The sequence below is a fragment of the Phalacrocorax aristotelis genome, chromosome 14 (assembly GCF_949628215.1).
Source record: "Phalacrocorax aristotelis chromosome 14, bGulAri2.1, whole genome shotgun sequence".
NCBI classification, from domain to species: Eukaryota; Metazoa; Chordata; class Aves; order Suliformes; family Phalacrocoracidae; genus Phalacrocorax; species Phalacrocorax aristotelis.
The window spans coordinates 13548345-13575934 of record NC_134289.1 but is presented as its reverse complement, the minus strand read 5'-3'; the positions used below and the strand labels follow the sequence as shown (position 1 = coordinate 13575934).

Genomic DNA, 27590 nt, shown 5'->3' with positions numbered 1-27590 from the left:
CTCGCGGCGGGGCGGGGCGGGCGGCTCCTCCTCCTGCCACCGCCCTCGCCTCCCAGCGCCACCGAGCCGTGAGGAGGGGCGGCAGCGGCCACCGGGGACCCGCGGTAGGAGCGACCCCTGCGGCGGGACGGGACGGGACGGGACGGTGAGTGCCGCGGGGCGCCGCGGCGCACCCGGGTGACAGGCGGGGTCGTTGGGGCTCGCAGCGACTCCACACTTCGTAGAAACCTGCTCTTGTTTTACGCAAATGGGGTGGTTTCGAAGGAAAATGAGCGTTTTGCTCTTGCAGGCCGGTACTTCGCCTCTGTTTTCAGCTTATCTTGAGCTCTTGGTTTTGGTGTGTGTGGTTAACAGGAGAAAGAAGCCTAAGAGGGTAGTCTTGTCAGAGCCGTTACACAACGCTTGTTTTTACCAAACATCCTTTTCTACAAGCTGCTTGTAGCGTGCTTTACTTTTTCTTATGCTATGTGTGCTAAAAGCGTGTTAAAACAGAAACTGTTAACCCCTTGCTATATCTTGTGTCAGACAGAAAACACGTAACTATGTGTCAGACAGGAAACAGCATAAACATCTCGGTATTCAGAAAAGTTCTTCCCTGTCCCCATTCTGTTTCTGGAGAAGCAAAGCTGGGCAGTGGGGAGTATTTTCTTGAGGTATTTTTTTTCCTCGTTTATCAGGTTAATGGTAGTCCCTGGAAGCCTATTCCTGATAAGGAGGAACAGATGAGGGAGAAATGTTATGGAGGGAGTGGCAGAAGCACGGAAAGCAGCTCAGCCAAAAATGGGGACAGCTGCATTGGTGCAGAGAGGCTGAGGTGAAGGTGTGGGCATAAAACAGGCTGAGGAGAGGAAGAAGTGCCGGTGCAGCGTGCTTTGATGAAGGAGCTAACGGGCAGGTTTTCATGCATCTAAAAGCCTGGCTGCTGTAGGAGGCGGGGGTCCATGCCCTGACACCCCCCGGCACGCAGTATTTTCTGTTCAGTGAGTCAGTGCTCAACTGGAGCACGTACAGCATGTCAGAACTGGTACAAAACCGGTGCTAGCGTGTGGCTGCTATAAAATTTGCGTGCGTGGTTGCTTTCCCCACAGCTTGGTTATTTCTATAATTGCCTGTTTTAGAACTGCTGTAAGAATCATGTGGACCACTCTCCTCCCACTGATGCAGCAGATAACTTGCACTAGGCTTTGCTTCCCGTTTTGCCTGTGGCCCAGTCCCTGCTGCGTTTCTGCTGAATTTTTGCTTCCTGGAAGTGCCTCTGTAGCTACTTTTGTGACGTCTTCCACCCCCCGCCCCCAAAGCACCATGTATAATACAACGTACCATATATAATACAGATTCAGCAAGATTGTGAAGGGCCTAATGTTTTTATGTCTATGTCAACAATGACACTTATGTACTTTTCTCTTGCCTGACCTCAGTATAGAGTTAGGAGCCAAAATATCTTTGTGAATCTGGACTTGGAATTTCTGGAGCGGTTGTCGCACTCGTTCCTGTGCTATATCTCTTCTTTAGCCTGTTCTCTGTAGTCCCCAGAAGTTTTGAATTGTCAGACTGGAAATTCTGTGAAGTGACAGAAGTCACTAAAAGTTACTAATGACTAAAGTCACATTTAAACTAAAAGTCTAAATTAGTAGACTAAGGCTAGTCACATCCCACAGCTGTAGGGAGCTATTTTATGGAGGTATTTATGTAGTCAATAGAGTATATTAAAGAAAAAATATTGTAAAGCCTGTAATGTTAGATAATAATTTAAAACGCATAATCTGATCTGCTGCACAAAGTCAAGCCAAGAAGTCTGTCTGGTTTGAAGGCTACAGGAGCTGCTGTTTCCTGGACCTCTGGCAAGTTTCAGAAGATGGAGCGTCCAGAGGGTCTGTTCAATAACATTGCATTAATCAGCGCTAAGATAGAGCCTGTCTTAGTTCTGTGGTAGTGATCTAGGGATAAAAAAAGGAAGCTGGAGTTAAAGCAGAGATGTGGTCAAAAAGAGCAGGTGGTTTAGTGGTGGCTGCAGAAATAGCAGGGGTTTTTAACAAATTAAAAGGAATTTATTTTTAGCTAAGGCTCTGTGTAATCATCCATAGAAACTTCTCTTGTCAGTTTCAGATTGCAGTTGGAGGCTTCCCTTGAATTGAGTATACAACTGAGTAACAGCACGAATGTAATTTCTTTTATTTCATCATTTATGTCTGCGACCTTGAAACGTGTCTGTTTGGGTATATTTTTAAACTGTATTACAGAAACTATTGGAAATAAGGATGGAGGCTTGTCAGCTGCATTGTAGTGACCTGTGTTTTGGGTTGCTTTTGAAGAAGGTAGCAAAAGCCTTTTTTTTTTTTAAAAAAAAAAGAAGAAAAAAAGAAAAGGCTGCATGTTTACGCTCCTGTGAGCAACACTTTCACCCATTTGAAACTCAAGTTGCTATCGTGCACCGAAGCTGAGGTTGCCCCTTTGCTTTTGCTGTTGAGGGCTTATTTGAAAGCAGGTGTGTTTGATGTAAATGCTGAGTTTCCTTCAGGCACTTCCCCAAGCTGGGAAGAATGTAATGCAGTACCACAAGTGGTAGGTGAGTAAGCCAAAGGGCAGCAGCAAACGTTGACGGTGTATTACTTCTATTGTTGCTCTCTGTTTGCTCAAGATTTTATGAGAGCTTGCTACAGAATCCTGATAAGAGGTTAGACCCTGGCTGGGGCAAGCCTGGAGTCAGTTACGGTCAGAGTGGGGACTCGCTGGTGTCCTTCTAAGAGAGAGTTTATGTGCTTCTGATGACCAGGCTGCCAATCCTGCCTGTCCTTAGCAGCTGGGTTTTTTCTGTGTGTGTGACTGTATCCATCCTATTCAGCTGTTACAGATGCTGAGTGTGGGCCAGTGCTAGTTGTTAGATTGTATGAATTTAGACTGAATAGGATTCATGTGTGTTTTTCAGAAGCAAACACAACCCGCACAGACCCGCTGCCTGGCTGTTCCCTGTACAGTGCAGAGCATCAGTGTGCTCTCCGATCGCTAGTAATATTATTTGCTAAGATATACAAAGAAATGGAAAGAAGTCCTTTCCAGACATTGCCTCCTTTTTTTCCTTGTGTGTTGTCTGTTTGAGAGAGAAGATACTGTCTTATTTGGTAACAGGGAAGGCTAAAAGCCTTTTTTTTTAACTGCAAAGTATGGGTGGTTTATTTTTTGAGGGCATTGGGAAATTGTCACTGATGGGTCCCTCTGTCCTAGCTTTAGCTCAGCTGTTGTCTTGAGGAAGCACTTCACAGTTTCCTACCTTCTTTGGAGCCATTAATTAGTATTCATTTCCTCATTAGGAGAGGTGGGCCTCTGATTCAGGCTCTTGGATCCCAGTTCCTAGCAGAACTGTCAACAAAATTAATCCTATATTAAAGATCCAAATGAGTTTTAAATCTTCTTAAGGCCTCTGTTTGCACTAAAACTTACTATAGCCATTCAGTCAATATGCATGTGAAGCTATACTTGCTGGGATTTGTTTATGTATCTAATTCACATACCCAAAGACCTCTTGCTTGGGTAAAAAAGCATGTTAGACTTCTACCTTTGGCCTAGAAAGTTGCTCTAAATTAGGTGTTTAAGTTGCCTAAAGCAGACAGTGTGACTATCCCTTTTGTTGTTGCTAGAGAGAACAATTTTAAGTTTGGAAAATCGCAGTCATTCTATAAACATTGCACTTATTTATAGTCTAAATAAGTGGTTATGGGCTGCATTTGGCAGTGCTTTGAAAATACTTAGTTTTCCACTAGCTAGGAGAATAAATGTATTTCACAAATGTTAGGATTTAGGGGGAAAAAACTCTTCTTTTTCAGTAATAAGCTTTAAGGACTAAAGTTTGCTCATCCCACATGCAGACTGTATTTGAAGGCTATAGTCGTGCTTTCTGTTAACCTTGCTTGTTTATGGTTGTTGTGAAATACCTGGCTCTCTGGTTTACTATACTGAATTGGTTCTTTCCTGAATAAGTCAATTCCTGTAAAGAAGTAATTGATCAGCTGAAAGTCAGTATTTATTTACAGTCAGGAATGAACAAAGCGTGCCCATTTGCTCACAGATGAGTAATAGCTCCTAGTGTTCCTGAAGAGCTATGTGCTGAAGCCCTTCAGTGCCTAGAGAGCATGAAAGCCATCACCTTTAAGAAAAAGTTAATGTATTTGCAAGCTCATATTTACCTTTTTTCCAGCTGGGGAGTCCCAAGGCTGTCAGACCGGTGCAGAGCACAGACGTTTGGTGCGCAGTGTAGAGTGTGTCTGTACAGCTTTGAACTAAGGTTCTGTAAGTGTGCATTTCTTTGGGGGGTTGTCACTGGAACAGCATGGTGTTATTTGGCTTATTCTGCAGCCCAAACAATGTAAATAAAGGAAGTACTGGCAGAGGGACCTAATGGAAAACTTTCGTCTTCCCTTTGTTCCTGTTGCCTCGCAGGGCTGGGGAGTGCTGGAGCCTTCCGCTTTCGCAGCCAGGCCACTCCCTGGCTTTGCGGTTCACAGCAGCTAATAAATATTTGGTGGTGTGAAATGAACAATTAGGTGTTTTTCTAGTAACTGATTTAGAGTACTGAATGTTACACTATTGCTTTAGTTCTGTAGGATTTCCCACACAGTGTACGTTGTGAAACGGAGTAATCGGTATTTACCTATCCTGACTCTCACTGATGATATAAAAATTTTTTCTTGCATGGTAGAACTTAAAATAGATGAGTATAAATCCCTGAGGCATTAGTCAGCTGAGAACATAATTCAGACTATTTATAGCATGACTGTTTTTTACAACAAATTGTTTCATATGACAAGTTATGAGTTTGCAGTAGAACCACCTCATTGTATTAATCCTTCAAACATCTCATAAACTTGTTTTGGTATTATTTCTTGCTTGTTGTGTTGTTAGGAAAGTGTCTTTATCTGTGTTGTCGTATATGTTTTGACTGTCTCTATTGTAAATATTCCAAAGGGAACATTGCAAGAGAGTGCTACAGAAGAAATGCTCGGATCAGGGCAGAGTAGGACGCCAAAATGAAGTTGGCTTCCTGGCATTAACTCATGTTCCTGCTGCACATGGATCTCGAGAGTCCATGCAGCTCAGCTAAATAAGTTCTCTGGGTTTTGATGCCTTGAGTTACATGTAGGGACTAATACGTGAACCCAGAGAGGTCTGTGATCTTCCCAGAAAAGTCACAGATGCTGAATGAAACCGTATACTGGGGGTGTAAGTGTTTAGCTGCAGAAGCAGGATCTTCATGATGATGAACTGCTGCCACTGAGTGGTAACATTATACTATCATTTTCCCTCTCCCCTGTTGCCTGCTGGTCGGACCCCTAAGACAAAGGCCCGTAAAACCAAGCACAGAAGTATGGTCTTTTTCCTGTTTGACCACTTGCCACCTCTGTGGTTCAGCGCTGGTGAGTGGTGTTACATTGCTGACTCCGGCAGGCCCGGTTCTGCTGGCAGCTAGAATATAGGGTTGGCCTACTTTCCCTTTCCACTTTTCACCCTCTGTGAAAGATGTGGGTCGTGAGTTGTCGAGGACGTGTCCCGGTGAGAGGAGAGTACGCTCAAGCTCATAAAGGAGACAAGGGGGACTGGTTATTGGAGCTTTGTTGTGAAGGGGTCGAGTTGCCTGTTACATCGGAATGCTCCTTTGCAGGCTTCTGAGGTATTAGTTGAATGTGGTGTCATCTTTGTTTTGTTTTCTCACCAGCCAATAAAAACAAGCAACAAAAGGTGCTACTTGTAGGTCAAAGTGAGTCATCTTGGAAATTCCTTCTGGCCTAGATGCTCTCAGAGGTCCCTTCTAACAAGTTATTCTATGAAATACAAAGTTTGTACTGGTGCAGGTACCATCAAAGCAGTTGTTTCACTACCTTGGAGAATCTTAATTTGGTCATATATTCTCATGCCTTTCTCTGTGTGGGGTGTTTAACACTGGTCAAATTACTCTTCAAGTATAAAATATTTGAAGTGGGCTAATCTTATATGTAATTTAAATTATGAGCAGTGGTCTTAAAACTTAACTTCTCATTGCTAGAGGTTTGAGAATTGGGGTGCAAATATTTGCACTTTTGGCTAGGAGCCATGGCACTATCACCTCCTGTAGTGGTACGGCTGTAACATCATGGTTTATCCTTCTGCCACTGAAAAGTAACAGTTAAATGACTGTTCCTATTTAACATTTTTACAGCCCAGTTGTGGCTTACGGGTCCATCTTCCCATTCAGCTGTTCTTTGGAGGTAGCATCTTTCTTCTGCTCTACCTTATTTTGAGTAAGGCTTGTCAGTGCTACCTTTCTGATGCAGGTCAAACAATGCTAGGTGATCTTCTAAAAAAGTTTTTCTGTAATAATGATGATATTGAATTAGAAGGATCATCAAAACTGGCAGTGCTCCTGACTTGTAATGCTATCAAGCAGTTCAAAGAGATGGTTTCAAAAAGCCGCCTTATTTGAATTTGTTTCTGTTTTGCTATCTGTTCAGAACTGTGGGCTACGTTTTGTGTTTTTTTTAAGGAAACATCTTTTTGTAGGAAATGGATGATGTGTTAGTACTCTTTAAATATACTTTTTTGAATAAAGACCAGTAAAGGTTCCTAAAGGCAAACTATGAGCACTAAGCTCTGTGTAAAAGAGGTTTCCTGAGTTTTGGCTGGCATGAGCTCAGCTACTTTAAGCCCTATTGGAAGGGGAACCCATTCTGCTAAATCCGTTTTTTCGTAGTGAAAGGAACACTAGGTAGGGGTCACATACACAGATGACTTAATGGAAACCCAAATCTTAAGGCTTTTTGTCTGACAGGATGAGGAATATTGCACCTGGTATAGGAGGGAACAACCTCTGTGCTGCAGTGTGTAAGTCAAAGATAAATCTTGCTCAGGCTGGTAGAATAGCAGCTACTATGATGCTGACTGTGGCTTGTCCTTGTCTTGCAAAAGCACAGTGGTGGATGCCTCAGTTCACCTCTGATGAAAATCCACAGCATGTTGTGAGGTGATAAATTCTCTTCTGCTGGTTTCACAATCAGGGATCAGTGTCAGAGCGGGTTCTGTAATTCATAGCTTTAGGCAGCCTTTTGTACTACATCCTGGTAATTAACTTGGAGAAGTAAAGGCCAAGTGTTTAACTTCACTCTGTTCCCTGGGAAATGGGCATAATTAAACAAATTATTTTGAACACATATAGGTCATGGTCTTTTAATCCTTTTTTGACCTCAATTTATTGGACCTTGGCATAGCTGGAGCCTGAACAGTAGCCACTAAATAAATTCCAGGAATGGGCATGAATGTACTTGCTGAGCTTACCTCTACTGCACCTTGAAACAAGTTTTCTGGCACACTTGTCTTTATTCTTTATTTCTGCCATCATTGTGCCATTTGTATTTTCAATACAGATATCTCCAGTTGTAGTCCTTTTCTGCTGTGGTGTGGCTTAGAGGAGTGTATTTTCAAGATTCCCTTTGAAAGTATATCACAGATTTAATCTGTTATGAACAGGTCTGTTTCCTCTTAGCTTTGCCAAAGTGGCAGGAAAATGCTTAAGAGCCTGGCCAGTTCGTGGCTTGCAAAGTGAAGCAACATAGCAACAGCCACTGTGGGAGTAAAACCTCAGACCTTTATTTAGAGGCTTGGGGTGGACCTCCAGGGTGAATACTGGAAATGGAGGGAGGACCTTAACACTATTTGGTCTGTATTTTCTTCAAGGCACTCCCTCTTTCTCTGTGTGGTTTGCTTGTTTGGATTTTTTTCCTCCTTTTACGCACTACTTCTTTTATGGCTGAGCAAACACAGACCTTGCTGTTCCTGTATCCTCCCACACAGTGTTTGTGTAGCAGGGCGGACTTCTGCATCTTCTGTTCCCTGGCCTATGTCACTGCTCTGCTGTCAGCAGGCAAGTGCTGCTCGTCACTAACAATTTTAGTAAGATGATGTGGATGTAGCAGAAGAAATTTGGGAAGATGGGCTAGAGGATGAAAAGTAGAGAAGGTTGTGGGAATGGTTGGGAAAGTTAAGTTAGAGGGGTAAATATTTGCTAAGTTAGAGGAGTGGCCAACAGAGACTCGATGAAGTATGGAAAAGGTGGTGATCAGGGAGGTTTTTGACCATGAGGAGTTGGTGCCTTTGTGGATCTAGTTTGCCTGGAATCAGACCAGTGGGAAAATTTCCCCTTGGAAAAGTCCCAGATAAATGCAGTGTTTTAAAGAAGCAAGTGGAACATTTTTGTATATAGTAACATTTTTTTCAGATTGCTAATGAAGTTAGCCATTATTTCTCAACCTCAGCTTTAGTTGCTAAAAGGCTCTTCTGATATTTTTTTTTCTATTTGAAAGGAATGTTCTGCATGGGATTAAAAGCAAGCAAACAACCCCGCTAAGAGAAACGACGCCTATCCCATTGCTCCCCACCCTCTACGAGGAAGAAAAAGCAAGCTTTTTTGCCTTAAATTTCTACTTAAAGCTTTATTGAAAAGGCATCTTATAATTCTTTTTGGAGCGTCCTGTCATTATTAGATTTACACATGAAGCTAAAAATAAATGAATAAATCAATAAATATGGTTGCACATCAAGGGAAAGAAAATAATTTCAAGTCCGTAATAATTTGTGTATCAAAAATATACATGTTGACAAATGGGCATCTTGCAGGCTAAGAGTCTGGGTTGTGGGATTTTTGGTTTTTTTGAGTGACTTGAGTAATAATTGTTCCTTTTTTATGTTCTGTTTTATTTTTTGTTTTATTACATAATGCCAGTTACTGGTGTAGTGAGGCTCTGAAGTGCCAAGCTGCCTTCCCTTGATGCTTTTTTTTGTTTTTTGCTGGCCTCTCCCTGGTCCTGCGCACGCATACCTGCCCGCAGGCAGCAGTGGAGCGGAGCTGGCAGCGTGGGCAGTGGGCTGTGCTGCTCCCCTGCCGCCGTGCGCACCCCCCCAACGTGTGGCTGGGGCCTGGCAGCTCCCTCCAGCAATCCAACACGCCCGTGTAGGCTGCAAGGAACATGGCGAAGCGCCAGGAGGGAGGAAGCTGCCTGCTCTTTTTCCAGCAGAGGAGGATACATGTTTTGCTTTCAGCTCTAATCACAAATCTTGAGTTTTTGCTTTTTGGACTCATAAGCTTGGGGGCTTATCAGTCCTCATACGGGAAACAGAAGACATTGCCTTCGGCAGTTATGATTCCATTGGGAGAAAAATATCTTGCAAGCGCTATTTGGATGGGGTTTATAACCTGAGTTTGTGTCTCCTTCATTAAAGTGTTTGGCTTTATAAGGTTCTGTAAAGTTGCTGTGAAGTGCAGTGGCATTTTGAAGATGGTCAGGCTGCAATATTGTTTCTCTAAAGCATTGAAAAAGATTCCAGGTAGCTGCTCGATACCTTTATGCTCTTTATGTTAGTATTTAGCATCAGTGAATATTCAAAAGTAAAAATGTGTTATTTTGCTGAACTGGAGGGCTGGCCATCAGAGACTTTTTCCCAAGATTTAGCTTTAGCATTAAAAAGTGGACATGGGTAGGAAACAAATCTTAATGTAGGGTATGCATTGGGCGCTCCTGGAAAAACAAACTTGCTCTCCCTGATGACTGCTGTGTATGGAGTTTGCACTCCCTTGTGCATGGTGCGCAGTAATTGTCTTGTATGCCGCATTTGGTGCTGTTGGTTTTATGTGCTGTGTTTGCATATGAAATGAAAAATTACATAGAGAAGTGCATGTATAATCAAAAGCTTGCTGTGTTTTCAGCTGTAGGAGTTGATCTGATAAAGGATGCTGCTACTTAGAGCAAACTCTCAAGTAGGAGAAGGACTATTTTGTAGGTAGTGGCATTATTTTGAACTTTCAAGAATCTGCTCTGGAACCTCTTTGAACATTTAGGTTTTTCTTAATGTGGCCTTGTGAAATGTCATTTGCTTTGTGTGGAGGCAGTAAAAGAAATGCTAGCAACAACCTTGATATTTAAGTTAATCCAAAGCTCTTAGTGCTGCAGTGAAGCTCTCATTTGAAACCAAGGCTGAAGGAAGCGTGGGAAAAACATTTACCATGTTACGGACAGCATCTTGTAAGCATCTGATAGAATGTGAAAATTTCTCTGAGCTTTTCCCTTCAGGTATAATCTGGTTGTGAACGGTGTCATGTTAGCTAATCCATAGCCTGTTCTTCCAATTGAATATGCAGAGTTAGGCCATGATGGTTGTGGGTGGTTTTGACTTCCCAGGACCTTTCCTGAGGTTGAAATGTGGCCATTTGCGATTGACAGTTTACTGATTTAAAGCCTGGTTCTGTCAAATGTCAGCAAGCTTCCCAGCCATGCATCCTGCTTGGTCTCCTCATGTGTGGGACAAATAGGAGGACAGTGCTTCAATTTGCATGCACGGGAATAATGTCCAGTTAAAGGCATCCCTTATAGATTTACTGGTAAAGAGGCTTTTTCTAATGCAGCGAAACTGCGTTCACTTAGTTATGGAATCTTTTAGACACTTTACATACTGGAGTAGAAGTAAGGTAGGGTTATAACTTTTAGTCTGCTCTGTCGATTGCAATTTCTATTAGTTAATTTCTCTGTCTTTAAACTTAAATAAGTGCATGCAGCATGAAGTCCAGATAGCTTTTAAAAAAACTGAAGATTTCCTAATTGTATTTTTAAAAAGGTGTTTTTCCATTCCACTGTTGCTATGCAAAAGAGCCATGCAAACCTGAAAGGGAAATGATTTTGCAAAACAAAAGCAATCCCACAAAAACAGCATCCCCCCAACCCAACCCCAAAACAAATTTCCACAGTTGAAATCTAAAACACAGCAAAACAAGTCTGGTGCAAAAGGTAGTGCTTTAGGAGGAAAAGGAGAAAGAAAGGAAAAGGATGCTGTTTGCACAGCAGATTGGGAATAGACTGGGAATTGCCGCTAAAAATAACCTTGAGAAAGGTAAGGCTGATTGTGGATATTTTCTTCATCTGAAACGGGCTCCCTGAGTTACTTTTACCATTCTTCCTGATAGTTGTTCTGTTTAAAATAAGGCTTTCTGTGTTCTGGAAAACAATTTTTGTTTTGACCTTCATTTAGTTCTTCCTTTTTGACCTCCACTTCTGTTTTGGACAGCTAATGACTTTGTGCACTTCTGTGCTGACAGAGGCACTGTCAACTTCGGGAGATCAAATTCCTTCTAGGGATCTTATCCTTTCAGTAAACCCTATTTTATGGGAGTGCTGTAAGTGTGAAGTGTCCCCCATCTGCTTCATACTCTGACCTTGCACTTTTGCAGGCATTTGCATTTTAAATGCCTTCTAACACTTCTCATAGAGTTATTAATTTGAAGTTGTGGCTTGTTTGTCAGGTGATTTTTCTATTCTTGATTAATAAGACTATTCTGTGTAGGTCACAAATTTCTTGAGACTTAAGTAGCCCAGTAAAGTAAGTATTTTCAAGTAATACATCCTTAACAACATAATGCGAGCAGTAAGTAACTGAAATGAGTAAGAAAAATAGTCTGAGGAGTAACTCTACAACCGCTTAGTTATCTGAACATGTTTATTGGTCCAGCAAAAGGAAATGGGAAGAGGTTTTCCAGGGAAGAGCCTGTGCAACTTGTGCAGTTTATGTCCAAACTTCGATAACTGGCTACTGCAAACATGTTGCCTGTTAGTTTTATGTGGTGTAATTAGGGAAGCATTACAGAAAATAACTGTGTCACACATCCTTTTCAGATCTCTGCAATGAGTTACCCTGGCTATCCCCCAGCGGGTGGATATCCACCAGCAGCCCCAGGTAAGTCATTTAGATGCAGTAAACTTTAAATGGCAGTGGTGGTCTTATCTGGAGTGGAAGGGTGGCATGGATGAAGAACAAGACTGCTGCGGGTTTTCTTGACTCGTTTTCTGTGCTTACTTAAGTCCTATTTTATCTTGGCTGGGGATTCTGATTTATGTAACACGAGTGGTCTGCCATGTGTTCATATGAGGCCCAGTTTCATTCATGTCAAACGAAGCACACGGCACTAGGGTATGGTCGTAATTTGACCAAAATCAACAAATGTCAAGGAACAGTGTCCTGTCGGCACTGAGTCTTGAAGGCAGGTGGTGAGAAAAATGAGTATGGGAAGAAATCAGTCACGCAATTAAAAACCATATCCCACAAAAAACTAGAGCCTTAATTATGACATTTTCCCTAATTCACTATTCTCAGGCAGACGGTTGTATATGGAAAGGAGAGGGCTGTTTAAAAGGATATTGATTCTAATAATATGAAGTGGATGAAATATCTAACTACTGATTAATATCAGGGTGAACTTTATAGTTGTTGGTAATGAACTTTTCAGCTGTTAGTATTGTTGACAGAAAGAAAGGACTGGAGTCATATGGGTATGGACAAATGTGGAGTTAGGCAAGCTAACTCTAGAAAGGGAAGCAGCATACAGTGAGAAGCCAAACTGGCCTGGGGCGGAAAAAATCCTACTCCTCAGCGGAATATTCTGGCGTAGTTAGGCTGCTGTGCGGAGAAGACTGCGCTGCTGTGTGCAGCCACGTTTTTTGACTTGGGTATCCGTGAATGTACCGTATCATGCTCTGTAGACATCTCTCAAATTAGCAGCCTAAAAGGAATTAATATCTTCCTATTGGAATACCCAGACAACTTTGTAGTTTAAGAGAATCTACTCTCTAGTCAAAATGCAGTGTTTACAGTATTAGCTCTTGAGTGTTAACCTTCAAGTATGTTTAGAGTTGTTTTAAATGAGAACTTGGGGATTCAGCGATAACTATTGTGATTAGAAATATCGAGTGAGGCTTCTCTTTATATCATAATTGCACTGCTATCCTGCACTTCTTCAGCTGATTTTTCCTTCTCCCAAACTGTTAGTGCTGAACAGACATTACATTAGAAATATAAGAGGTAAGGAATAATTTTAAAAACGTGTAGTTTCTTGTTTCAGCACAGCTGTGTTTGATTTCAGGTAGCAGTCCTTGGGGTGGTGCTGCCTATCCACCTTCAAATCCACCTCCAATTGGTCTAGAAAATGTGGCTGGCTATGCCAGTCAGTTCAATCCCAACTACATGGCTGGAATGGTGAGTTTCCTTTCAATTAATGTCTTTTACTGTGACTTAAGCACAAAGATGTGTTTCTGGCATTGCCACCAAGAAGTTTATCGCTTGAGTTCTGTGCCTTTGTCTGGTCTGTTTAGGTGTTGGGCATTCAATATAATTTATTGAAGAAAATGGTTACTGCAAGCAATTCCTTATTTTAGGAAAGTAGACCACTAGTTAAAAGTTGATTTAAGAACCTAACTTCAAAAGTCATGGACGAAAAAGTAATATAACTTGGCTTTTGCTGTGCAGAGGGCTATGGGAACAGACTATTAGCTCTGACTATGCACTGTTAATATGTTCACATTGGCAAACACAGTCCGGATTTTGTCTGTTACCTAGATTTTGGCCAGTGTGAATAAGGAACAGTGTTGTGCAGTTTGAGGTATTGATGACTCATCCCTGAAGAGAATATGGGATCAGCTATCTCTTATAAGTGCTGATCCTTAACAGATGGCAGTAAAAACCTTTTACATTGATTGAAGAAAATGCTGATGTTTCCAATGTGACTTTTTTTTCTTCTGTTTTGCATAGAGTAGAAGTGAGTGACACTTCTGACAACTTAGTCTTCAGAAATCTGTTATGCTGCACAACAACTGCCTAATTTGTAGGGAGACATTTGCATTATAGATGCCCTTCTGAGGCAATGATTAAATGAAGTAATTTGGCAGCCAGCAGTCAAAATGAGCAACAAACTGTTTCGGGTGCACATAGCAATATCTGCAGCTTCTGAGAACGCTACAATCATCAAATGTTGGTTCCTCTGTAGAAGAGGGTCCGAGCGTGTCACGTGGGAAGATGATACTGCATGTGGAGCGGAGTATCTTTGGTGGCAGTTTCTGCAAATGTCTTTCCAAATGTAGTCCAGGAACTCTTGCTAGTTGTAAACTACTAATGCACCTGGTGTGTCATAAAACAGCCAGAGGTTGCTCATAATAAATCCCTGCACTCAGATGATGCTGTGGTCATGTAAGGCAGCCATGGCCAGAGAAGGGATAAGCATAGTTTTGTGTTGCTGGGGTTAATTGGTGTAAGTTTTTAGAGTAAGAGGTGTGTAGCTGTTGGCGCCCTTCCATGTGAGTGGTGTGTAATGCTGGATGCAGGGGTTGGTATGGGTCTGTTGGTTCTGCTTCTTGATGTATGGCAGCTGATGATTACAGTAAAGCAAGGCAGCTGAATACAGGTGTTTTTTCCATCTTGCTTGCTATTAAGACATGATGATTGCAGAGTCATTTTGTGGATGACGAACTAACTATCTGTGTTGGTTGGGTGCTAGTACTCTATTAAGCACGTTATTTAAACTGAGTAATTTGTACACCTTCTCATCTCTTGCTTTATTGGCTGTCATTGCAGGCATCCAACGTTGCAGCAACCTTCGGAGGGACAAACGTACCACAAGGCGCGTATCCTTCAGCACCTGGGGGTTATCCCCCTGTCCCTCCGGGTGGCTTTGGGCAACCTCCATCAGGTCAACAGCCCTCTTACGGAGGGTATCCTCCACCTGGAGGGAATCCACCATCAGGAATGCCAGCTTACCCAGCATACCCAGGTGGGGCTGCGCCGGGCCAGCCCACACCACCGCCTGGGCAGCAGCCTATGGGCTATCCAGGACAACCACCGGCCACTTACCCAGGGCAGCAGCCCATGCCAAGCTATCCACCAGGCCCTGCTGTGAATCCTTCTATGCCCTCTTACCCAGGAACTACAGGACCTATGGTCTCTCCTGTACTAGTAAGAGCATTTAGTGCTTTTGTTTTGAGATGTGACCATGTATACGTTTCTTTACATTTTATTTGTGTATATAAGTGTACTGACCCTAACATTTGAAAGTCATGAAAAGAAGTTTGACTAAAGAGAGAGATGGATCCTTTCTGAATGCAAGCAGTATAGGCCCATTTGACTTGAAACAAATGCTAGTTTGCCATGTTATCCAAGAATAAACATTTAGTGTGAATTCATATATAATTAAATTTGCATTTCCTAACTTAACAAAGTATTGCCAGTTGTATATACAGTTTAATCAAGCCTTAATTAATTGGACAGCAGATTTAATATTAGTGAACCTTCTTGACCTTGCATTTTCTTATAATTTGGGTATAGAAATGAAATAATTGTTTCAGGTGGGGTTTTTTTGAGTTGTCTCTGTTACTTTTCTAACAAAAAGAAAATTGGTAACAGCAGTCATCTTTCCTGAGCAGTAAAACACGGTCTTTTACTGATTGACACTAATATGCAACTCAACTCGGTCTGATTTTAGCCTGGAAACCGAGGCACAATCACCGATGCACCGGGATTTGACCCTCTGAAGGATGCAGAAGTCTTAAGGAAGGCCATGAAGGGCTTTGGTGAGCAGTCTGTGGATTTACATTTCAGTTAAAAGTAGGACTGCAGCTTTAATTCGGCACTGATCTTTCTTTCTCTGTTGTTAGGCATGTACTGGGTGGGCTAGGTCGTGTGTGGTTGTCCTCGGTTATCAGAAGAATTGTTGGAAGTTTATGTAGGCATAAACAACATCGTGAGTTTAATATTTGGGTTGGGGGGGGGTTTGTATTCTCACTGTGTTTGTGACTGGGAGTAGAGCTTGAAGTTCCGTGGTCATACACAAGAAGAGATACTGTACATGAATTAAAGGCACACACATCCTTTGGCTGGGTTTAGAAGAGATAGGATCAAATGGAAGCAGAAAGCTGTGTTCTCACATGACGCGCATACTAATTCTGTGGTGTCTGTGTGCACGTACAGGAACCGATGAGCAGGCTATTATCGATTGTCTTGGAAGTCGTTCAAACAAGCAACGGCAGCAGATCATCCTGTCCTTCAAAACAGCTTATGGAAAGGTAAATGCATCATAAGAACACAAGGAAGAAGAAATAAGAGCCTACATTGCTTCATTGGAAGTTAAAAGTCTTGAGTGTTTGGGGAAAAAAGATTGGAAGTTGTTTAAGGGGAAGATGGTTTACAAGTCATAGCCTGCTTAGGGTTCTGCTTTTACTCACTCTTCACTTTTTCATGCAGTGTTTCAGATGAAACATATAAAGCAGTTTCTCTGCTCAGTGGTTATTTTGACTCTTTGGTCTATGCAGTCTACTTAATTGGACCTTAATTACCTAGACATACATGTTGCATTATGCTGGTTTTAGTGTTGTTAAGTGAAATAGCTTTACTTTGAAGATACATTATTGATCCTTATGCATGAAGAATTCTCATTAAACTCCACAATTTTGGTGCTTACAATTCTCAGTTCTGGTCTTTATGCATTTTTTTCTTTGTTTTTACTTCTCGTTAGGATTTGATCAAGGATCTCAAGTCTGAGCTATCAGGTAACTTTGAGAGGACAATCTTAGCAATGATGAAGACACCTGTCATGTTTGATGCTTATGAAATCAAGGAGGCTATAAAGGTTTGTGTAGGAGATACAAATTTATAAGATAGAGGAAATATTTGAGCTGATAATCTTTTTGGTAGTCACTTAAAAGTTTGAACGTACATTCCCTCTTCTTCATCCAGATATGCAACCCACTGTTCGACTGATCTGTACCCTGTTTCTTGGAGGTACATGACAGTAAAATTGGGAAATGTTATTCCCATAGGTTAAAGGTAAAGGCTGTTTAATAGGTTTGTGTTGTAGAAAAAAATATATCAATAAATAAATCCACAAAAAAGGCAGAAACTCGACTTCTAACAGTCTCTGCAGTTCATTTATTACATAGTCTTGAGTAAGCCACTGAGCCAGCTCTCTCCTCAGCCAGCCACTGCCTGGGGTGCTGTTGCTTCTGGGTTTTTGCTTCGAGCTGTGATGGAACTGATAAGACCGCTCAACTTAGAGTTTCCAGTGACTTTACACTCTGTGCTCAAGAATAGTTCAGACAACTAGGTTCATAAAGATTTTGGGTAGGGTGTACCCTCTTATCAACTTTTCTCCCACCTCAAAAGTGTATTTTCCTAGCCCACACCGAACCTTTCCTAAAATATTATGGAAGTGTTGTGTACTTTCTCTTTAAAGTGATCAGACTATTTTATAAACTTTTAGGTTTTAAAAATAAAAACAGGTCAAACATGTCAAGACAATGTTTAAATGAAGGTGAAAAATATATTTCTGTTATTGAGTCAGTACTTACATAGCTGCAATTTTGAAGTAGCGAAGAGGATGAAATAACATTAGTGATATTGTAATTGCAGCTGCCATCTATTAGCTGGTGAAAGTTATCTGTTAGAATTTACAAATTAATCTTTAACAGTAGAAGAAATTGTCATCATTTTATGAATCAATCTGGTGTGAAGGATGACGTTTTAAAATGAAATTTAGTTTTCATAATTTTAATTATCTTAATTTGCATCTTTAATACATGTCTGTGTCTTAGAAATGTGTTATAAGTAGCACTTAAGCTACTTGCTTTGTCTTGTATAACAAGATAATATTCTGGATTGTATTTTGTGTTCTGAATTCTATTTGTATAATTTCATTAAGTTTCTTTTACACGGTGTTGTAGAAGTAAGATGAGAATCTGAAGAGTGTGTTTTCTCCTTATGCTTTTGTTTTAGGGCGTTGGCACAGATGAAAATTGTCTCATTGAAATCTTAGCTTCTCGCAGCAATGAGCATATTCAGGAACTCAACAGGGTCTATAAAGCAGGTTAGATTTGTTACAGTTCCATCAAAATTTTCTTCCTTCCTTAATCACTGACTGACAGTATGAATTTAGGAAACGAGCAGGGGTGTATGATGATTCATGACTGTGTTTCTCTTCCAGAGTTTAAGAAAACTCTGGAGGAAGCAATAAAAAGTGACACGTCTGGACACTTTCAGCGGCTTTTAATTTCACTTTCTCAGGTACTTGCACTTCCTGGGATTTCGGAGTTTGGGTTTTGTGGGTATGTGTTTGTAGGTTTTGGTTTTGCTTGGGGTTGGTTTTTGAAAAAGCCTCCCAGTAACACACTTGTATTTTCAAATTCTTTCAGGGAAACAGAGATGAAAGTACAAGTGTTGACATGGCTCTTGTCCAGAAAGATGTGCAGGTCAGTAGAAACTCGCCGTCATTTCTAAGTATACACAGCTCAATACACTGAAATTTGTGTGGTTTCTGCTTGCTTTTAGTTTTGGACACCTTGTGACTTCTTCTGATACAGTGCTTATGTTTCAGTGGGTGGAGGTGACATGAAAAGCCCAGGCGGAGCTTTAGAGCAATGTAGCTCCATTACAGAGATGAAGCTCTTGAGAATGGAGTCTGTAGGGTTTTTTAAATCTCTCATTCTATCAACTCTAGCTTTTCCAGGTGTTGCTGACTCCATTGTGCTGCTTCTTAAGGGAGTGGTTCAAAGAGATTTGAGGTGATAGTGTATGGACTAAATTTTAATCAACTCAACACCTGCATTAGCCTTTACCTGTTATTTAAGGAACTCTGGATTTTTGCAGCAAATAAGGCAGTTGGACCTAGTAACTCTTGCCCCGTTCCTTTTTGTGTGTTCCGTTTCACCACAGAGCAAAGAAAACCTTGGATCCTTTCAGCACACTACTGTCATATAAATAGTAATGTAATTAGCTTTATACATTGTATGCCTTCGCCAAAAGACGAGAACATCCCAGAAAATACCTAGAGGCGTAGGAAAAAAGCTAGATGTAAGCCCTGTTAGGAAGAACAGTTTTCAGGTACTTCTTAAACAATTTCCCCACCCTTTAGTTATCTGGAGCTCCTGTGTTTGAGCAGTGACGGCTCAGTGAGCTAGGAAAACCGCAAGCATAGCATATTGTAGGAAGGCTAGAACTAGTTGGCATTTATTGCTTGCTCCTGTTTTCCAGCAGTACGTGGACTAAGAAATAACTATAAATGGAGGAGAGGCTGTAAGGAAACAGATCTGTAGCTCAGCTTTCAGCCTGACTGCTTTTGTGAGTAATGAAGTGTGAATTCCCTTCTGTGTTTAGGAGCTATATGCAGCTGGAGAGAACCGTCTAGGAACTGATGAATCCAAATTCAATGCCATTCTGTGCGCAAGAAGCAGGGCCCACCTCAGAGCAGGTAATGGTGTCCTCTATGTAAACAATAACTTGATTTTGTTGTATGTAATGATGGAAATGTACAGTACCGCTCTGTGCTTGAATTTCCCCATCTGTAAAATGAGCGTAATGATACCTTAGTGAAAAGCAGGGTGAATTCTGCTGAGGGGAAGGGCATGCAAGAGCTGCACATTATGATAATCTTTCTTAAGTATCAGGGCAGGTAGAGGGTCATACTTGTTCAAATGTTTCTCTGATAAAAGAATTGAAAAACTAGAATTGTTTAAATTTTGCGTGCTTGTGTGTGTACGGGATGCTTGCAATCCTTCCCTTCCCCTTTCATTCGCTAGTGAGTAGGTGTTACGTCAGTCAGTGGTGGTGGGAATGTTTTAGTAACTACATAGAACTTTTGAAATGTGCTACATATTGAGGCACTGATACAGAGAGGAAAGGGATGTGTGTGTGTGTGTGTGTGTGTGAGAGAGAACCTAAATGTTTTCTTCTCAATTTTATTGACACCCAAAGCTTTCCTAGAAGAATTTGCACTATTTCCCTTACAGTGGTTTTTTTGGTCTGGCCCTTTCCAAATAAGGACAGAACTAGACAAGCTAGAAGGAGTGTGATGACATGTAAATGGAACAGTATGGTTGATAACATAGTATTAGTCTTTGAGATGTTAAGACTTCTGTAAGTATACTGTAGTATCAAGTTGAGATGAAGCCATCCAGCATGCACCAGTGCCACCTCTTTTGTGAGACTGACTCCTGAAATCTTCCTCGTTCATTAACAGTCTTCAGCGAGTACCAGAGGATGTGTAACCGGGACATTGAAAAAAGCATATGTCGTGAAATGTCTGGAGACCTGGAAAAGGGCATGCTGGCAGTAGGTACGTGTCGTCTCGGCAAGTCCGTTCCTGGTATTCCACTAGAGCTGGCTGAGATGGTGGCATCTGTGACTCCAGCTCAGGTTGTTCTTAGCGATAATTCCAGTTTTCTGCTTTTTATGTTGAGCTTTCTCTGAAGTCACTTGTGGTTAGTAAAGCAGGGTCCTTAATTCACCTCAGAATGACAGATGAAGCTTTTGCTTCAGGCAGCTGCAGGATTTAAATGTCACATGTTAAAGTGGGGAGAGAATTATTAACTGTACTTGGCATTGTTTTAAGAGGTTACGAGAACTTGTACCAACTGCTGAGTCAGTGAGAATGGAATATTTGCGACAGCTTTGGAAATCAAGCAAAATAGAGGCATTAACCCTCTGATTGATTACTTCTATCTCTTTTTAGCAGAAAGAAAACTTAAATTTGATTTCAAAGGGGTTCTATTTTCACATTTCCTGTGATTACAGCTTTGTTAAATCTTTGGTTTTGAGTGCCTCCAGTACTTCTGAAGAGTAAAGACTCTTACCTCAAGTCTACTGTTGTCCCTTGGGGGGTGGTCATTAGTGTCCATGAGGTTGGGACAAAGCCTCAAGTCATTGTGCAGTAGTTTTGTTTGGAATGTTTTATTCTAGATGAAATTGTAGACTTTCTCTCTCTTGTCTTTTGTCTCTCGTCTCTTAGACAAGACTGCTTCTTTACATCTTCATTTCTTTTTCTGTTTATTACTGTGAAGTTACTATGCATCTAGAGCTGCTGCTTTAAAAGTGTTGTTCTTTGGTTTTGAATATGGTAGTGACTAGAAACGTGATGTAACAAAAAAGGAAAAACTCCAAAAAAAAAAAAAAAAAACCTCCTACCAAAATGAATAGGAAAAAATGTACTTTGCATCACTTGCAAACAAGATGGGAGGGGACATTTGGCTCAAACAATTGTTGGTTTCAAACAAAATCTTGTGAAATAGGAATCAACTTTAAAAGCCTCACTTATTTTTTTTTCTTCACTCCTGTCTTGTGCTGATGTGAACTATGTAACCATTGTTCTTACTCTACGTGGCCAAGCTGTCGCTATAGCGGCCTTTTAATGACCCAAACTGGGGCCAGCTGTGTTGGTGTGATACACTTGCAGACCTTTTCCAGGATTCAGAATTTGTCACCTCAAAAACTATTGTTAGAAATCCAAAGGTAGGGAAAAGAAATATTTCTCAGTGTTTGTAGAAAAAGATTGCCTCGGTAACGAAACTGTACTGTGGGAGTTTGGAAGTCCTTTGACTTCATGGAGCTTTGCAGTCACTTGGCAGGTCTCCGTGTGGATACAGATTCAGAACTGGGACTGTAGCTTGCAGACAAGTCAGTAGTGTTTTGAGCCAGAATTGTCTTTAATATTCACTGAATAACTCCTTTATTGACTAGATTATTGTTTGGGTTTTTTATTTATACGTATATACACACATACAAATCTATATCAGTCAATGATGTTAGCATCATTTGTTCTGTGAACCTCATTTTCAGGAAAAAAAATTTGCTAATTGAAAACATTTAATTTTGCTTTCTTTAAAGCTTTCTGGATTGTACAACTGGTAACTTGAAATAACATCTTCAAACGTTTTAAAGTGCAAGTGTGTTGTGTTAGCTAAATACAGTGATGAGGAAACATACATTTCATTTGTCGTTTGTTTTTGAATTGTATTATATGTATCATTGACAATTGTGTGTGGTGAACCGCTATCTCTCATCTACATTTTCCTATTCAGAAAAGTAGTTTTTCCTATATAGAATGTGTGCTGCTGTGAAATAAGTATTTAGGTTTACCCCTTTTGTTCTGTATTGGTTTTACGTGATTGCTTTTGATACCTTTTTGTGCTATAAAATGTCAGGTGTGGTTTGTTTTCTGTGTAGTTTGCCACAGATTGCATGATTGTTTACTTGTAACTAACATAGGATCAATATATAGATGTTAATTCTGATGAGTTTCACTCTCCTGATTAATGTGACAGTAATTTGATTACAGTTTTGCTCTTTCAGATTGCTAATGAACTGTGCTAATTAAATATAAAATCCAGCCATTACTAAATAAGCATGTCAAGAATTTTTCAGGATTCCTGGTGAACATTGTGGCTAACAAAAAAGTGTGTAACTAACTTTAAAATAAGCGTGAGGTTTCTGCCCCAACTTTTGTCAGGGCAGGACTTGAATTTGTCATACCTTGCAGATGCATGGCCTAAAAATCCTTTAAATTAGGCAAAAGCCAGGAGCACCCACTAACTATGTGTTCCTTCAAGCCTTCTGCCCCTTCCCCATCCCCTCCTTTCCCTTCATAAGCAAGAATCTGGTCATTAGACTTCAAAGATGCATCATGGCTGCTTCATGCTACTTGGTTCTAGTGACGGAAAAAGCTCGCTTTGAGCCGTGAAGTGCAGTAGGTTCATTAACTTCATTGCAGCTACTGTTTGGGTTGAAAGTAATTTCAGTGACTAACTGAAGGAGTGGAAGCTGCATTGTATCAAGTGTATGTCTGCGTAAAATTAGAGCATGTGACTATGTAGGGTGAGCTCAAAGAATGACTGTGGTTTCTGACTGAGGAGGAAGTCCTGATTTCTGTAATACTATTTCTTTTTGCAGTTAAGTGCCTCAAGAACACACCAGCTTTTTTTGCAGAGAGATTACAGAAAGCTATGAAGGTAGGTGCCTGTGACAAATACATAAACTTATAGTGTGGGGGGTTTGTTTTGTTTTTTTTTCTTTTTTTAAATGCTTGTAGAGATCATTGGAATTAATTATTCAGCTGAAGGTATTACATTTTTCAGTGGGCAGATGACTAACAAGATGCAGTCATTATTATGAAAGGCTGGAAAAATCTAGCTAATTTGATCCACTTAACACAGAGATGCTTACAGCTGTACCTTAAAGCAAGTCTTCACCTGGTAAAACACAAATGTGCTTAAGACTCATTGATATCTCTTAAGTAGGGAGGTCTAGCTGAAATAAATAAATAGACCATTAAACTCACCAAACTTTCCTGACCCCCCCATCCCTCTGACAACCCCCCTCCCTTGTTTTTTTTGCTAACTGTTCTTGTGCAGAGAAATTACTGTTAGTGTCCCACCAGTGAATTTAATTTATTAAAGCATGATAGGCCAAATTCTGTTCAAGCTTGTTGAAGTCAATGGAGTTATGCTAATAAACGGCTATTTGTGGGGGTATGATTTTTTTTAACTAGCACTGTATCATCCAGAATCCACATATTATTAATACATCATATGGTTGTTTTGTTTGTTTCAGGGAGCAGGAACGAAAGACAGAACTCTGATTCGAATCATGGTGTCACGCAGCGAGGTTGACCTGCTGGACATACGTGCAGAATACAAACGGATGTATGGCAGATCCCTCTACACAGATATCACTGTAAGACTTGGAGATTTTTTCCTTCCCTGCTGTGACATCCTTTCTTCTAGTGGAATGTGGATTCTTTCACTGAACAGCTGTTAACTGTACTGAGTGTAGCTGGCTGTGTTTGGTTTGCTGCACTTGTCCGGAGAGTAGAGGGTGAAGTGCCAGAGCACAGACAGCACTTGCTTTTGCACAGGGGCTAGACGAGCTAGAGATGGGAAGGAAGCCAACAGATAAGGAAAGAGAGGGAAATTTGTCCAGAGGGGTTTCAGAGATGTGGTTTTAAGTCCAGTCTCTTCCCCAAAGTCTGTATAGATCTTGTAGAAACCGCTTAGTCCTCTAACTGAGTAACAATGATGTTCTACCTCATATGTGTGCTGAAAGAGTGTAAAATTCCTAATATGCTTTTAAAAGATGGCTTCCTCTTACTCTTGAAAGTCCAAGATTTTGGAAATAGATTCTCTAGCAGGTGATCCACCCTACTGCTGCTATTAAATGCTGCAGCAACAGTCAAGAGGATGCCTGGCCCGTCGGGAGGGTAATAAGACCTGGAGGAGAGTGAGCGGTGCTACTTTCATTTACCTTGTAATGAAGGTGCCAAATCTGTTAAGCCCCTGTTTATTCCTTCTGCTGTTGACACGGAGGGGCTGCAATTTGGTGGCCTTTGGAAGGAATCCTGCAAAGGTAGTGAAAGATAGTGTGCACCAAAAAGTATTGATGTGAGTCTTCTGCCAACAACTATATGGTCTTTCTGCCCATGCACCAAGTGTTTAACTCTAGAGTGATGATGTGCTTCTATGACAGTAGCTACATGCCCTGCAACCACCAATGTGTGAGTAAAAAGCAGCGACACATTGGTGGGTAAGTGGTGTGTGTCTCTTGCCACCCTCTGCCCTTCTCTTTTTACTGTTCAGAAACAAGCCATACCCGTATAATGGGCTGAACTTCCTCAAAACTTGGTTTCAGTAACCATGGGGCATGCGTGTGCACAGTTAAGCGCATGGAAACTCTACTTGTTATTTCTGTAAAAGTAGAGCCAAAAACATCCGCAGAAAGGAAGTTCTTAATTCTTCTCTCTGGGTTTTGTGGTGGTTTTTTTTTTTTTAAGTGGGCAGCTGCTCTTTCCTTTAAGCACATATATAAAGAGGAGTGTTTTGTATTTTGTAGATTGTGCTTTAGACATGCACAGGAATTATCCTGATCTTTGAAGGTCTCTTTGTCAGTATTGCGATATTGATCTGGACGAAGCAGTTCTCAGTCATACCTGACGATGGAGGACGAGATAAATGCGCTAGCTGAAACTGTTGTGTGGAAAGGATGGGCAAGCCTCATCAGCCAAAACTAGTTAACAGGCAGCTCCCAGGGAATGCTTTTTACTTTTAAGAGCACCAGGCACAACTCAGCTAGCAGGGCCTTCTGCGATTAGTTGCATGTTTGTGTGTGCATCCATACTGACATTCACCGCCCACAACATGAGAAACGTTCTTTAATTGTGGGGGAAAAAAAAAAACCCTTAGATCTTTTGGTATCAGGGCATTTTTTTTAAATGTTTGAACATAATAAAGAGTAAATTTTCACTTGCTGCCCCTGGAAAAAATCCATATTGACTGCAAGGAAAAGGACTTCTGTATTAATTTTTCCATATTTTCATACCTTTTGCTGGAAGAGAGGTTTTCAGTGAGATTTTTGTATTGAACTATTCCCAGGTGAGTAGTTGAACCTGTATACCAAATTCAGTTTACTAAAGACATATATTCTCTATGGACACTTTTGGTTCCAGTTATGGAAGAAGTGGTTTTTACTCTGTACTTGTATTAGACTGATTTCTAATTAGCAGGTTTAAAATTTTTTTTTTCTTTTTCTTTAAGATGATAATACCTGCTTTCTTTCAGCCCTGGTTTCATCTCTTCTGGTCATTAATGTCATGATCAGGATGCTTACACTTCTTTTTCCTCTATTTCAAAGCACAAGTCTTGAGCTTTTCTTTTTCTGTGTTTCTTTCCAGGGTGATACTTCAGGAGATTACCGGAAAATCCTACTCAAGTTATGTGGTGGAAATGACTAAATGGAGTGTTGAGCTTTTCTTAAAAGAGCTGCTATCCTCATGTTTTTGCTTTAAAGCGTCTTTTTTTTCTACAGAAGCAAATATGTAATGACCTGTTTCTCCTAAAGCCATTACATTTTACAATATAATATTGCATTTATTTTCTCTTCAGTCCAAAAATAGTAAGTAATTCCAAAAAATATAAATATTGTACTTGCGTGCCATGTGCTCAGGATTCTGTATAGTAGTCTCAGCAATCCATGAGTGACAGGTCGTTATTTCTTTTCTGCTTATATTATGCTGAAATAATATGTTTGGTTTATGGAACAAAAATCACAGTTGTATGATTCAACATTTTATTTTCTGTAAACGTTATGTGCTGTTTTAATGCAAGTTTTATAGATACATTCTATGCAAAGTTGGTTTCATGCTAGTGTACTCCCAGGCTGGAGAGAGCAGCCTTGGGTTTCTGTGTCTAGTTAAGACTGTTTTCAAGAAGTTTTGTAAAGGTCTGTGTTCCTTCCTTTTAAGGAAGGTGTGTTCCACATTTCATTCTTGTTAGGGCAACTGTCACAAGGCAGTAGTAACAGTGACAGTAGAAAAGATTCTATGGTTAATGTTTTAAGGTTTTTGCATTGTACTTTAAATATATCTGTGTAAGAAGAGATTATGAAATTAAAGCTGTCTATCTTCTAACTCTTTGCAGACTATGCTTTTTGGTCTTCTTGTTGATATATGTGCGAGTGACGACTCAGTTTACATATATTAGTTTTTCCATAGAAGTTCTCTGCTTGAATCCACAGAATTGCAGAAATTCTTGTGTTGACAAGAGTTTAGGACTTGTGTGCTGTCGATGAGCAATTGTCTGTATGTGATACATGTAATCTGTAGTTACTGCTCAGTATTTTCATTATACATATTGTAATTTCTCAGACTCTTGGTACTTTGAATTTTTATTCTCTGCTAGCATGGATGACATGTTTTCTGCTTGTCGTTCTCAAAACAGAAATGTGTAAAGAAAAAAATTTCAAGGCGGGGAAGAGGTTTGATTAATCAAGAATGTGCAGATTCCTTTTATTTCAAACACGTGTTGCGTTGAGTAGGAGTCTGTGGTGTGGCTGAGGGAGACCCTACTGTTGAGTCACGAGGTGCAGACAGGACCTCTTTGCTTTCTAAACTCCTTCTCCAAGAGGAGTCTAGGTGTGGCTAAGTCCAGTCTTAGTCTCAGACTTGGTCAACAGTTTATTTTCTAAGGACTGTAGATGTAACAACCCATCAGAGTATTTGTTGTTAGTAACTCATTTGACAGCTGCCCAGGCCGGTCACGTTCAATGAGAGTGATCATAGCCTTATTAATGTATAGTACGATTTATTATAGCAACAGATACACAGGTTCTTGGGATTACCGGTGATAAATTCGCTGGTTACAAGGCACACATAAATACTAAGAAAATGAGCAATGCTGCTAGGCTACAAGTGCATTAAGCAAATATGAAGTGACACTAATGCATCAGAGGTTTAAAGTGAAGCTATATAGAGGTTTCTAAGTTTTCCTGGGGAAACACTTGGTACAACCAAGTGCTCAAATCTTACCCAAAGGTGTCCCAGTGGGGGGGAAGAGAGGCTCAGCCCATCAACTGCTCCCAGAAGTCAGAGTGGTACGCGATGGTATCTCCCCTAACACCCTCTTTCTCTTAAACTATTTTATACCATTTTTTACCTTTCGGGTGGAGTGTGAGTGACTCTAGTCGTACATACCTTTATTATGAGTGGTGTAAAATTTCCTTGCTTTGCTTTTAAAGGTGTAGACTAGAAAAATTCAAAGCGCATCCCCAGTAAGGGGTGGTTGCACCTTAGAGGTGGGTAGCTTTGGGGGTGGAGGTGTGTTTTGGTGTTATAATGATATTATGATGAGCAAAGTTCACCAAAAGGACAGCATTTTGTCAAAAGCATGACGGACCGTTGGCTCAGGGTGGCAAATAGGCAGTGTACCAGCGCCATGGTACCTAGAGTTCCCATTTATCACAGAGCCTGGCCGTGATGCCTCCACACCGCTCCACCCTCTGGACAACTCCTCTTCGAGTCAGTACGCCAAGTTCTCCTGGCATTGCCGACATCTAAGGTTATGAGCCTAGGGAGCGTCCGTGGAATGGATTTCTCGCATATTAGCTGCACTCCACCCTGAAAGCTTCTTCAATGCTGTACCTTTTCTAAAAACATACGTTTAATTTCTAAG

General features: G+C 40.8%; 1 protein-coding gene across 5 annotated transcripts; it reads left to right on the top strand.

The window, feature by feature from the left end:
• ANXA11 (annexin A11) lies at positions 1 to 26050 on the top strand. Of its 5 annotated transcripts, none has more exons than XM_075109286.1 (16): positions 4 to 145; positions 4193 to 4284; positions 11682 to 11742; positions 12926 to 13038; positions 14410 to 14787; positions 15314 to 15401; positions 15799 to 15893; positions 16343 to 16456; positions 17599 to 17689; positions 17807 to 17886; positions 18015 to 18071; positions 18976 to 19069; positions 19838 to 19933; positions 22543 to 22601; positions 23203 to 23325; positions 25316 to 26050. In XM_075109286.1, the coding sequence occupies exons 3-16, from the start codon at positions 11691 to 11693 to the stop codon at positions 25373 to 25375; spliced, it is 1500 nt and encodes a 499-aa protein (XP_074965387.1). In that variant the 5' UTR covers positions 4 to 145; positions 4193 to 4284; positions 11682 to 11690; the 3' UTR covers positions 25376 to 26050. The 5 variants fall into 5 exon arrangements, with proteins under 5 accessions (XP_074965390.1, XP_074965387.1, XP_074965386.1 ...); XM_075109288.1 differs by having other exon boundaries at positions 26 to 145; positions 4193 to 4279; XM_075109289.1 differs by lacking the exon at positions 4193 to 4284 and having other exon boundaries at positions 1 to 145.
• Positions 26051 to 27590: the final 1540 nt, after the last annotated feature.